Here is a 13,449-nt window from a genome sequence, read left to right as displayed (position 1 = left end):
CGCTTGGTGACCTCTGACTGTTTCATCCTAACATCGTTGGTGCCGACGTGGATAACAATATCTCTATACTCTCTACACTCGCCAGTTTTAGCTTTAGCCAGCACCATCTTCAGATTAGCCTTAACGTCGGTAGCCCTGCCCCCTGGTAAACAGTGTATGATCGCTGGATGATTCGTTTCAAGTCTAATACTGCGGGTAATGGAGTCGCCAATGACTAGGGTTTTCAATTTGTCAGAGCTAATGGTGGGAAGCTTCGGCGTCTCAGACCCCGTAACGGGAGGAGTAGAGACAAGAGAAGGCTGGGCCTCAGACTCCGACTCGCTGCTTAATGGGGAAAACCGGTTGAAAGTTTCTGTCCGCTGAATGAGCGACACCGGTTGAGCATTCCTACAGCATTTCCCTCCAGAAGCCATGAGAAAGTTGTCCGGCTGCGGGGACTGTGCGAGGGGATTTATACTACTATCTGTACTTACTGGTGGCACAGACACTGTTTTATGCTTTCCTACACTGAAATTACCCTTGCCTAACGATTGCGCCTGAAGCTGGGCTTGCAGCACAGCTATCCTCGCCGTAAGGCGATCATTCTCCTGTATATTATGAGTACAGCGACTGCAATTAGAAGGCATCATGTTAATGTTACTACTTAGCTTCGGCTGTTGGAGGTCCTGACGAACCATGTCCAGATAAAGCGTCCGGAGTGAAAAAGTTGAATGAAAAAAAAGTTGAGGGAAAAACTAAAAATATTAACGGTAATTAAAAAGTAAAAACCGTAAAGTTATCTGGTAGCAAAGTAAGGTTGGCAACAAAACGCACAGCAACACGTAAACAAGTCTGCAAGTTGAGACAGGAGAAATACTCCAGATATAACAGACTGACCCTAGCCCCCCGACTGTCATGGCCGTCGTCGGAAGGAGACCAAGGTGCAGCGTGGTGAGTGTACATTTTCTATTATTATTGTAAATGTCGCCAACAAAACAAGAAACGAAGAAACAACCGTGAAGCTTAACAGGGCAATAGTGCCACTAACAAAGATAACTACCTACAAATGCGAAAGGAAAAAAGGCTGCCTAAGTATGATTCCCAATCAGAGACAACGATAGACAGCTGCCTCTGATTGAGAACCACACCCGGCCAAACACAAAGAAATAGAAAACATAGAAATAAAGAAACTAGAATGCCCACCCAAATCACACCCTGACCAAACCAAATAGAGACATAAATATCTCTAAGGTCAGGGCGTGACACCGACACATAAACTACTGCAACATAAATACTGGAGGCTGAGACACTGTGGCCCCATCCGACGATACGCCCGGACAGGGCCAAACAGGCAGGATATAACCCTACCCACTTTGCCAAAGCACAGCCCCCACACCACTAGAGGGATATCTTCAACCACCAACTTACCATCCTGAGACAAGGCCGAGTATAGCCCACAAAGATCTCCGCCACGGCACAACCCAAGGGGGGGTGCCAACCCATACAGGAAGACCACGTCAGTGACTCAACCCACTCAAGTGACGCACCCCTCCTAGGGACGGCATGGAAGAGCACCAGTAAGAAAATGTATATAAAACATCCCCACTACATTTTTTTAAATGCTCACAAATTTCTACAAAATGAGCACAAATTTATATTAAACATGGCTACAAATTATGAAACGAGCTCACGAATTGTAAAATGTCCACGTACTGTAATATACATCCACTATACTTTTAGTTTTGGATGTTATGATGATATTCCCTGGAGGTCGGGGCCCACAGGGCAGGTGCCCTGCGTGACCATTCGGTAATCTGGCCCTGATCATCAAGTTAAACCACAGGTATTGTTGTTACACATCCTCACACTGTCTTGTAAGATAAAACTGAGACTGGAGCCAGCTTCCATTTTACCAAATTTTATTGTCCAAAGTCATTGTCATAGTCCAGAAGTATTGGATGAAAATCCACAATGTTGGTGCCATACAGGAGCACTGACCAATCTGCCTCCAAAAGAGGACTGCTGGTTTTGAGGATGGTGTGGAGGTCAGTGGTTGATGATCTGAGCACCCCCTGAGATGGTGAGTATGGTTTCAGTAGACCACTATTGAGCTCGTAGATCAGATAGGAGCTTTGAGGAAAGGTAATTTAGTGCTTTGAATGTGGTTCATATTGCCTTATAGTGGATTCAGGACTTGGACAAGGATTCAATGCAGTTTAAAGATGTATTTACATGGGGGTTTGGATGATAGTGTCAAATTTCTTAAAATGAGTGAAAATATTGGAGTTTGGGGACTGGAGGGGAAAATAGTCAGGTTGGGAAATGTGCAAATATTTAGATACAAATATATAGTCAAATTGGGGATTATTCAGATATTCCTGTTGAAAAAGAGAAAAGACAGAAAGATATAATCTTACAGTATATTAAATTCATCGCATTGGGCCAAAACTGGTTGAATAAACGTTGTTTCCACCTCATTTCAACAACAATAAAATCTATGTGATGACGGTAAATCAACGTGGGAAACACAATTGGATTTTTTTCACCCAACCTTTAACCAACATTTTTGGTTGATTTCACATTTTGGTTGATTTCCCAAATTTAAATCAAAACTAGACATTGAACTGATGTCTGTGCCCAGTGGGATTGGATTTCTGTAATCATATCAGCTCATTTGTCACACTTCTTCAAATCATCCAGAGAGAATGTACCTTTCTTTGAGGTTAACCTTTGAGATGACCTCCCTCAAGGATTCTCGCTCTTTCCTCGGAGCGAATTTGTCCCACATTTTAGCAAAGTCGCCATTGGTGGCCACGTTTCTCAAGATATTGCGACCATGATGCCTGTGGACAAATATATTAATATCATCTTAAACTTGCAACATATCAAAAAAATTCTGCTGTCTGTGATTAAAAACAGTACTCAATTGATGGCAACCTGAGAACAAATATCCCATCAAAATAAGACATACATTAGGTAGAATTTGCAAGAGGGTCGATTTGAGTAATGCACCGCATTACCTGATCTACAAATCATCTCAACTATCTAACAACTGGGTATTAACCGTTCGTTATTATGAAAATCTTAGCGAATCTGCACAGCGCTTGGCTCAGGCCGACCATTGTGATCAACTAGGGTTGTCTTCATTAGGCACCAAACAGAAGGAAGGAAACTGAATCAGGTACTGACTATTTGGACTCATTTACATTTGACATTTTTACCCCAATTTCGTGGTATCCAATTGGTAGTTACAATCTTGTCCCATCGCTGCAACTCCCGTAAGGACTCTGGAGAGGCGAAGGTCGAGAGTCGTGCGTCCTCCGAAACACAACCCAGCCAAGTCGCACTGCTTCTTGACACAATGCCCGCTTAACCTGGAAGCCAGCTGCACCAATGTGTCGGAGGAAACACCATACACCTGGCGACCGTGTCAGCGTGCACTGCACCCCGCCCACCACAGGAGGTCGCTCGTTGGCGATGGGAGAAGAACATCCCTGCCGGCCTTTGGCTTTGGCTTCGGCTAAGCTTTTGGCTTTTTAACTTTCAAACCCACATGAGTGCCTGGACTTGGATTTTTCTATGCCACGTAGCACTTATTTGTGTTTATAATTTTTCCTTTTTGTTTTCAATTACTATTCCCCTCCAAGAGAACCTGTGGTTGTTTTGGAATACCTCAAATCTGCAATTCAATCCATGACACCCTTTAGCATAGATGCTGTAGACAATGTGGCTTTTAAAGGCAATTTCAATTTGTATTCGTGGTAAACGCTGCAGATGTTGACTCAAGAGTAAATTACCTTTAAAAGCTGCATTGTCGGCGATCTAGTGCTATAGCGAGCCATGGATTGAATCCCGGCCTTAACTGTTATGTTGAAGCAAGCTACTTTACAGGAGGAACTTCCCACCTGGCTTCCTGTGCAGGGTCCACAGCCAGTTTACTGACGGCAATCAAGAAGCGGTCAGTAAGGTCTTTCTTCCCCGACAGGAGACGAGCCATCCCCATGACCTCAGCCAGTCTCTCCAGGTGCTGAGCAGTGCAGCTCCTCACCGCAGCGTTACGGTGGCTGAGGAAGGAAAAACAGAGCACATCAGTTACATGTCATAGAGATACATGAGTTAGGAGACAAATGATAATGGATTGTATTGATGAAGTCTCATCGATGGATCAAAATGTTCGGTAAGACTTTATATTAAGGTCCCTTAATATACCATTTATAAACTGTTTGTAAAGAGTTTACTTACCATTCATTATTCCTACATTTGTAAATGTCAATTAGAAATCTATAAATAGTTATTTACACATTTATAAACGCTATTTTAAATGATTTGTTCATGATTTATCAGATAATTAATAAGGTGTTTGATCATAGTATGTTCACAATTTATAAATGATTAATAATGTACTACTAATGTACTATAAACTAGTTAAAGGAGGTGTTGTCAAGGCATTTGTTAATGGTTGATTAATGGTTTGACTCACCATTTATATACATATTTTTAAATGTATTTATAAATGTCACGAATGGTGTATTTATTAATGAGTGCATTTATGAATGTGAGTACATGCACTTACTAATACCTCAGTGCCTCACTAATAGCCCCTAATCTAAAGTGTTCACTATATATACTTTATAAATGACTTGTTACTCCCCAAAGGCTAGCACACATCAGTAGACAGTACCTCTCCACCAATGGCTAAAAATAATCTAAATAACGCATTGGTAAAATAAGAAGTACACAACACAAGGAGGTATAAGACATAACAAAAAAATGTGATTCCATTAAAATGTGACATCTAACGTTGGGGTGAGTTGCTGCCGGAAGTGTTGTGGAATAACCTAGCATGCTGATGAAAAAGGCAGTTAATTAAAAACTAGCAGTATTTCAATCTTCTCGATTTCGAGGCTTGGATAATGGGATAATTTGTGGAAGTCCGGATCTACCCCTTAGTGAGTGTTAATTGACCCCTCTCCCTCTTTACCTCAGCCCACCGACCAGCAGGGCATTCATGACACGGGTAGGGGTTCAGCTCTGCACCATGTGACCCAGGGCAAAGTTGGCGTCCTGCCGGATGAAGGTGTTGGCCTCGCTGGCTTTGTGCAGCAGCACGCGTGCCGTCCCCTCCACCTCACTGTCCATGGCCCTCTGGAGGTGAACGTACATGTCACCCAGTGTGGCCATGGCAGCACAGGACACTGCAGAGCGCAGGTTCTTCACCTGAATCATAATAACACGCACAGGACCAGCTATTAATGTTGAGCAGTACAACCCACGAACATCAGAAACATGACACAATAATTTGACTTGTTCTCCAAATGTAGCAGATTTGTGCAGATGAATGAATAGGGCAATGAATGAATACAGCTACCTCATTTATAATGGCATGGCAGATATCATGGAGTTTAGGCATCAGTATGTCCATGTGGTTCTGAGCCATCACACGGAGAGAGGTCAAGCCCTCGATCTTCTTCTCCCTGCAATTCAGTCAAAGAAACGTAAGCAATTTCTACAACATTTTCCAAAAACATTATAATGATGTTCATCAATTAGGACTCTGGTCTCTTAATTTCAGAAGTTTCTACGCTCTGTAGCTCAAATCTACATTTCCAAGGACACTACACTGTGCTTCCTTTAGCCTAGCTCCATTGGTCTGGTCTACAGTGAATGCTCACCAGTCATCAGAGGCAGAGTGGAGCAGCTTGAAGGTCTTAGTCAGGGCCTGCTCTGGGTTGGACAGGGGCTGCAATCTGGCCTGGTCCTGACTATTCTTCATTTGGCCCTTTGGCTCACTGGCTGCCTTCTTGTCTATGGGTTGACAGCAGACATCTATCTCTCTGTGAACTGTATGTATTTATTTACGCATTTACTAATTTCCATATCTGTTTGTAGCTTTTAACACTAGAACATCTTAGTTCATTATGATATCATATCATTTTAAATTTAGCACACATTTTTTTGGTGCTCTCCCTGCTCAGAAGCAGGGTCCAATTAGCCTTGAGTAAAGGTTATCTCACTGTGAAACAGGCAAAGCAAGTGTGGAAAAATGTCTTAGCCCTGGGCTAAAGCCATTTGTGTCCCTTCCCTTCTTACCGTCTTTATATCACTCTACCTAGCTTCATCTCCCTGTCTAATTTACATTAGTGTGAGTACATGAGAGGGACTGACCTGAGCCGGTGGCAGCCTTTGGCAGGCTAAGGAACCTTATAGGCCGAGGCAGTTTGCTCCTGGGCTTGGTAGGAGGGGGAGCAGGCCTGGGTGGGCTGTCACGCGACTTGACCGGGGTCCCGACATCCAGGTAGTCACGGAGCTCCGCAGGGATGTTCATATCCACTGAGCTCAGGCTTCCCAGAGAGCTGGTGGCTATTTCCCCCATGGACATGGCCTTCACCTCATGTACCACCTTTGGCGTAGACCAGAAAAGAATGCTCCCATCATAGAAATACATATAGAACTAGTATATACATAAACTAATACACAGATATCCTGTATTCTAGGATCTATTCTATCATGCTGTCAAAGAGAGTATCCTTTCTAACCTGTACCCCCGCACACTGACTCGGTACCGATACCCCCTGTATATAGCCTCGTTATTGTTATGTCATTGTGTTACTTTAATTATTATTGTTTATTTGGTCAATATTTTCTTAACTCTTCTTGAAATGCACTGTTGGTTTCACTGTAAGGTCTACACTTATTGTGTTCGGTGCATGTGACAAATAAAGTTTGATTTGATTTTAAGACATGGAACCACTATCTGTTTTGGCAATTTATCAGTCCAAGTATAATTCTGAACAGCAAATTTCACATTTACAATAAATTCGAAGTCCATCCTACCTTCCAGGCCTACTCCTTCAGGTGAGCCTCGATGTCCCTCACCTCCTCCATCAGGTCAATGGGTCCGTTGTTGTCAGCACAGCCCTGGTCCGACTGGACTTTCAGGGCTTTGACTCCCCGCCTGCCCTTCTTCTTCTTGCCCCTCTTGGAGGGAGCTCCAGTGGGAGGGACGGGAACAGGCCACACGCTACTGCTGCTGAATGACTTATTTACCTGGATGGACTCCAGAGAGTGAGATCCGGGTCGAACTTGGGCTCCGTCCACCTCCACCACGTTCTTAAGTGGGGCCAGAGCTATGTGTTCAAGCCTTCGTGGCAAAGGCCTCGGTGGAGCTTTCGGCCGCGGAATGCACTGAATAGAGGGGACAAAGTGGTGCGCGAAGGTGCTGCCAACCCCGATGAGAGCAGTCCGGACATAATTCTCATGGATAGCACTTATCTTTCTTTGCTTTACTTCCATAGCCTCTCTCTCAGCTCTCTGCATCTGCAGAAGTCTGGCATCACTGATGAAGCCACGATGGCCCTCTGGTATTGGGTAGCTCTCCTGATAGCCCTGGATCACAATGGGACAGTATGAAATTAATAGCAGAAGTGAAGTAGGCAAAATAGTTTTTACAATGTGTCAAAAAAAGCTTTTATGCTAAAGATTTTATGGATGTAGGCCTACTGTATGTCTATGAAACCACAAAATAAACACAGTGATATTTTTGAAAAACATTTGAAAAACTGATGAGCCTTACAAAACTTGAAAACTTGTCCTGGTCATCCTGTTGGTTTAAAGCCATGTTTTGCTTCCTCAAGTGTTCGATGACACTCTTCATCTGAGAATTCTCCTTCTGGAGTTTGTCAAACTCACTTGATTTTCTTCCTCGATAAGCCATTGATGATAAAAATGAACACTCTCAAAATAAGAACTTAACCTATCTCTGTGAGAGATCTATCATGAAATGAGTGGAAATGAAATGTTGCTTGTCAGATGGAACCAGCAATGATATGATGGCAAGGCTTCCGTTACATTGTGATGTCATAATGGGGTCTGTTGACAGTGCTGAGCACATGGTGAACATTCATGAAAGCTTTTTGATTCCCATATAAAATCATAAATGTGGTGAATTTGTAAATACTATATATATATATATATATATATATATATATATATACTGCTCCAAAAAATAAAGGGAACACTTAAACAACACAATGTAACTCCAAGTCAATCACACTTCTGTGAAATCAAACTGTCCACTTAGGAAGCAACACTGATTGACAAGACATTTCACATGCTGTTGTGCAAATGGAATAGACAAAAGGTGGAAATTATAGGCAATTAGCAAGACACCCCCCAATAAAGGAATGGTTCTGCAGGTGGTGACCACAGACCACTTCTCAGTTCCTATGCTTCCTGGCTGATGTTTTGGTCACTTTTGAATGCTGGCGGTGCTTTCACTCTAGTGGTAGCATGAGACGGAGTCTACAACCCACACAAGTGGCTCAGGTAGTGCAGTTCATCCAGGATGGCACATCAATGTGAGCTGTGGCAAAAAGGTTTGCTGTGTCTGTCAGCGTAGTGTCCAGAGCATGGAGGCGCTACCAGGAGACAGGCCAGTACATCAGGAGACGTGGAGGAGGCCGTAGGAGGGCAACAACCCAGCAGCAGGACCGCTACCTCCGCCTTTGTGCAAGGAGGTGCACTGCCAGAGCCCTGCAAAATGACCTCCAGACCGAAAAGAGCTTCTGGACATCAGAACAGCGATTACCCACCTTGAATTGGACAAAGAATTTTTCTGTAATGAGTCAGACGAGAGGGATTTACTCCAGACACCTGAACAGGCCCTCATCCTTGTCATTCGTAGGAAAAAAATATGTAGATTTCGCAGAAGGAGATCGGGGTGCCTTGTGAGGATCAGGCGACGAGTGGCTAATCTGCCTTTGCCATCCGTACTGTTAGCCAACGTACAATAGCTGGAAAATAAATGGGACGAACTAAAAGCACATATATCCTACCAACGGGACCTTAAACTGTAATATCTTATGCTTCACAGAGTCGTGGCTGAACGACGTCCTTAGCAACATACAGCTGGCGGGTTATACACTATCGGCAGGATAGAACAGCATCTGGTGCACGATATCCAAGGAAGTCTCAAGGTTTTGCTCGCCTGAGCTAGAGTATCTCATGATAAGCTGCAGACCACACTATCTACCTAGAAAGTTTTCATCTATATTTTTCATAGCTGTCTACACACCACCACAGACCGATGCTGGCACTAAGACCGCACTCAATGAGCTGTAAACCGCCATAAGCAAACAGGAAAACACTCATCCAGAGGCGGCGCTCCTAGTGGCCGGGGACATTAATGGAGGGAAACTTCAATCAGTTTGACCTAATTTCAACCAGCATGTTAAATGTGCAACCAGAGGGGGGAAAAAACTAACTCTAGACCACCTTTACTCCACACACAGAGATGTGTACAAAGCTCTCCCTCGCCCTCCATTTGGCAAATCTGACCATAATTCTATCCTCCTGATTCCTGCTTACAAGAAAAAATGAAAGCAGGAAGCATCAGTGACTCAGTCTATAAAAAAGTGGTCAGATGAAGCAGATGCTAAACTACAGAACTGTTTTGCTTGCACAGACTGGAATATGTTCCTGGGATTCTTCCGATGGCATTGAGGAGTACACCACATCAATCACTGGCTTCATCAATACGTGGATCAATGACGTCGTCCCCACAGTGACTATACGTATATACCCCAACCAGAAGCCATGGATTACAGGCAACATCCGCACAGAGCTAAAGGGTAGAGCTTCCGCTTTCAAGGAGCGGGACTCTAACACGGAAGCTTATAAGAAATCCCGCTATGCCCTCCGACAAACCATCAAACAGGCAAAGTGTCAATACAGGACTAAGATCGAATCATACTACACCGGCTCCGACGCTCGTCGGATGTGGCAGGGCTTGCAAACTATTATAGACTACAAAGGGAAGCACAGCCGAGAGCTGCCCAGTGACACGAGCCTACCAGACGAGCTAAATAACTTCTATGCTCGCTTCAAGGCAAGTAACACTGAAACATGCATGAGAGCATCAGCTGTTCCGGATGACTGTGTGATCATGCTCTCCGCAGCCGATGTAAGACCTTTAAACAGGTCAACATTCATAAGGCCGCGGGGCCAGATAGATTACCAGGCCGTGTACTCCGAGCATGCTCTGACCAACTGGCAATCGTCTTCACTGACATTTTCAACCTCTCCCTGTCGGAGTCTGTAATACCAACATGGTTCAAGCAGACCACCATAGTCCCTGTGCCCAAGAACACTAAGGTAACCTGCCTAAATGACTACCGACCCGTACCACTCACATCTGTAGCCATGAAGTGCTTTGAAAGGCTGGCCATGGCTCACATCAACACTATTATCCCAGAAACCCTAGACCCACTTCAATTTGCATACCGCCCCAACAGATCCACAGATGATGCAATCTCTATTGCACTCCACACTGCCCTTTCACACATGGACAAAAGAAGCACCTATGTGAGAATGCTATTCATTGACTACATCTCAGTGTTTAACACCATAGTGCCCTCAAAGCTCATCACTAAGCTAAGGACCCTGGGACTAAACACCTCCCTCTGCAACTGGATCCTGGACCTCCTGATGGGCCGCCCCCAGGTGGTAAGGGTAGGTAACAACACATCCGCCACGCTGATCCTCAACACGGGGGCACCTCTAGGGTGCATGCTCAGTCCCCTCCTGTACTCCCTGTTCACTCATGACTGCACGGCCAGGCACGACTCCAACACCATCATTAAGTTTGCCGATGACAACAATGGTAGGCCTGATCACCGACAACGACGAGAAAGCCTATAAGGAGGTCAGAGTCCTGACAATGTGGTGCAAGGACAACAACCTCTTTCTCAATGTGATCAAGACAAAGGAGAAGATTGTGGACTACAGGAAAAGGAGGACTGAGCACGCCCCCATTCTTATTGACCGGGCTGTAGTGGAGCAGGTTGAGAGCTTCAAGTTCCTTGGTGTCCACATCACCAAACTATAATGGTCCAAACACACCAAGACAGTCGTGAAGAGGGCACGACAAAGCCTATTCCCCCACAAGAGACTGAAAAGATTTAGCATGGGTCCTCGGATCCTCAAAAAATTCTACAGCTTCACCATCGAGAGCATCCTGACTGGTTGAATCACTGCCTGGTATGGCAACTGCTCGGACTTTGACTGCAAGGCACTACAGAGGGTAGTGAGTATGTCCCAGTACATCACCGGGGCCAAGCTTCCTGCCATCCAGGACCACTATACCAGGTGGTGTCAGAATAAGGCCCTAAAAATTGTCAAAGACTCAAGCCACCCTAGTCATAGAATGTTCTCTCTGCTACCGCACGGCAAGCGGTACCGGAGCACCTAGTCTAGGTCCAAAATAATACTTTTTTACTTGACACTTATTTTTCTTAAACTGCATTGTTGGTTAAGGGCTTGTAAATAAGCATTTCACTGTAAGGTCTACTACACCTGTTGTATTCGGCATGTGACAAATAAAATCAGATTTGAGATGACCTTTGCTGATGAAACAACTTTGTTGAAGTCTGGTTTGATGGTAATCACTCCATTTCCATCTGCTCTTATCGTGCACAACAAGCATTCCTTCTCGTTTTGGCCAAGTCTGAGGAATACAAGAATACAATGCCACTTTTCAATTCCTGAATTGGAATGTACTTTAAAGTTATTACATACAAAGCAGTGTAATAAGTGCATAGGCTACATAGTGGTTTTCCCCCTTGTGCTACTCACTTGCCTGGTGGTCCCAGGTCCCCCATGATGTGCATGGTCTGTACAGGTGTGTTGACCACGTGGCTGGTCTTCATAAAGTCCTCCGAGGGCTCCCAGGTAATCAGCCTGGACTTGGGGACGGTGCTGTCACTGCAGACCAACAGAATACCACAAACACATTTTGCATACAAGGGTATGGTGTAATGTGAACATACCGGTACACTGTTTGTCTTCAAAGCAGCACATCACACATCAATGTTGCTTCAATTACATTCACTATAATAATAATTCACTTTGGTGAGTAACAGGGACCTACACTGGGTGTCTGTCATGTCGTCTGTGTCTGACATTGGCCATCCTATGTGCCAGGAAGGTAGGGTTGGACTTGACCTGCGTCACCATACTCTGGGAATCCTGTAATGAGTATATCAAAAACAGCTTTAAAACACTCACGTTTCTTTGGGACAGAAATTAGGTAAATGCTTTGTTTTGAATAATGAAATTGTCACGTCTGCTCCCGCTCCCCCTCTCTGGAGCACAAGGTCGCCAGGCTGCTCATCATTACACACATCTGTCACCATCGTTACACGAACCAGCGCTTCATCGGACTCCATCACGTCATTGATTGCCTCCCTTATATCTGTCACTTCCTCAGTTTCATTCCTGTGTCTGCATTGATAATGTTTTGTTTCTCTTGTCCAGACTCTGTTCTTTTTTAGTTTCATGTCTATTTATTAGTAAATCCTCACCCTGTACTTGCTGCCCCTCTCCCAGCATCTGTGGTTACAGAACCATTACAGAAATGGACTCAGTAGAAACCCACCCCTTCTCAATTGATATAGCAGTCAGAATCAGTGTAGGTGAAAATCCTGCGGTTCCTTCTGCCCACTCCAGAGCCATGATCTCTGTGTGGTATTGTCTCTCCAGTGGAGTCTGGCATACTGACTCACTCTGGAACAAAACCACTTCATATTGCGCGCGCGCACACACACACACAACTTACTATGCAACATCAAACTATCCTAAACAGTGAAGTCTTATTTGTTATAAGGACACTGGTAGAGGACCTACCTGACTGAACAGCTTCTCCTGCCTACCACTAACTCCTCCTCACCATCTCCGGCTGAAAACAAAACCAAGATGTTCTGGTCCATATCTAGCCACCACGAAAATAACATCAACTCAACCAAGAAGCATCTAACACCTTTCTGTTTCAAAACATCTAACATCATCTTGCTGTTTCAAAACAGTGTTAATACCTGATTGAGCCTGTGAGTTGAGGGTGTCCAGCTCAATGCCTCCTGTTGAGTCAAAACCTGCTGCTGAAGGTGTTGAGAGAGGGCTGCTGTGAAGTTGACTCTCTGAATACGGATCCTGTAAACACTATTATAAATATAAACAAGTGCCATGTTTTCATGGCAAACTCAGGGATCAGGTCAAGCAATATACAGGGTGTTTATCCTCATCTGCTTTGAGAGCTAACATTAGCTAAAGACAGTGTCTTGCTTGTATGGCAATGCAAGGAATAAAAGCCACACAAAGGCCAACTGCAACTTACTTAATTGTAAGGTTTTTGACAGCATCCCGGGAACGATAGGCAGCCCTTCCGGTGTCGGGGGCTCCAGCCGTCTGCCATGTTGTAACGTTAGGAACTTTATTGATGGCTAGCTAACTAGCTAGGCTAGCAACATACACACACGCGCGCTATGTATACAGCAGCAGGCATTTAGCCAATTTTTGTAGCTAGTACTTTTCACAAGCGTCTGCTCGTTGCATGGTAACAACAGTCTGCCTGCCTAGTTGGGTTTCTGGCGAGCAATCCAACTATTTATTGGTTCACTACCGCCACCTACCGTGGGA

The 13,449-nt window shown here is 44.5% G+C and overlaps 2 protein-coding genes across 2 annotated transcripts; both read right to left on the bottom strand.

Moving 5' to 3' along the window:
- Nucleotides 1-2,253: 2,253 nt before the first annotated feature.
- On the bottom strand, nt 2,254-4,995 carry LOC120025459 (TOG array regulator of axonemal microtubules protein 1-like). Its single transcript, XM_038970006.1, has 4 exons — nt 4,961-4,995; nt 3,885-4,043; nt 2,691-2,822; nt 2,254-2,357 (listed from the first exon to the last, which is right to left on the bottom strand). Exons 1-4 carry the CDS (start codon nt 4,987-4,989, stop codon nt 2,348-2,350), a joined length of 330 nt encoding a protein of 109 aa, XP_038825934.1. The 5' UTR covers nt 4,990-4,995; the 3' UTR covers nt 2,254-2,347.
- Nucleotides 4,996-5,004: 9 nt separating this feature from the next.
- Nucleotides 5,005-6,371, bottom strand: LOC120025643 (TOG array regulator of axonemal microtubules protein 1-like). Its single transcript, XM_038970189.1, has 4 exons — nt 6,145-6,371; nt 5,652-5,784; nt 5,348-5,453; nt 5,005-5,196 (listed from the first exon to the last, which is right to left on the bottom strand). Exons 1-4 carry the CDS (start codon nt 6,356-6,358, stop codon nt 5,005-5,007), a joined length of 645 nt encoding a protein of 214 aa, XP_038826117.1. The 5' UTR covers nt 6,359-6,371.
- Between the last annotated feature and the right edge of the window lie 7,078 nt (nt 6,372-13,449).

The sequence above is a fragment of the Salvelinus namaycush genome, chromosome 31, assembly GCF_016432855.1.
Source record: "Salvelinus namaycush isolate Seneca chromosome 31, SaNama_1.0, whole genome shotgun sequence".
Classification (NCBI taxonomy): Eukaryota; Metazoa; Chordata; class Actinopteri; order Salmoniformes; family Salmonidae; genus Salvelinus; species Salvelinus namaycush.
This window is presented reverse-complemented; position numbering and strand designations above follow the sequence as displayed.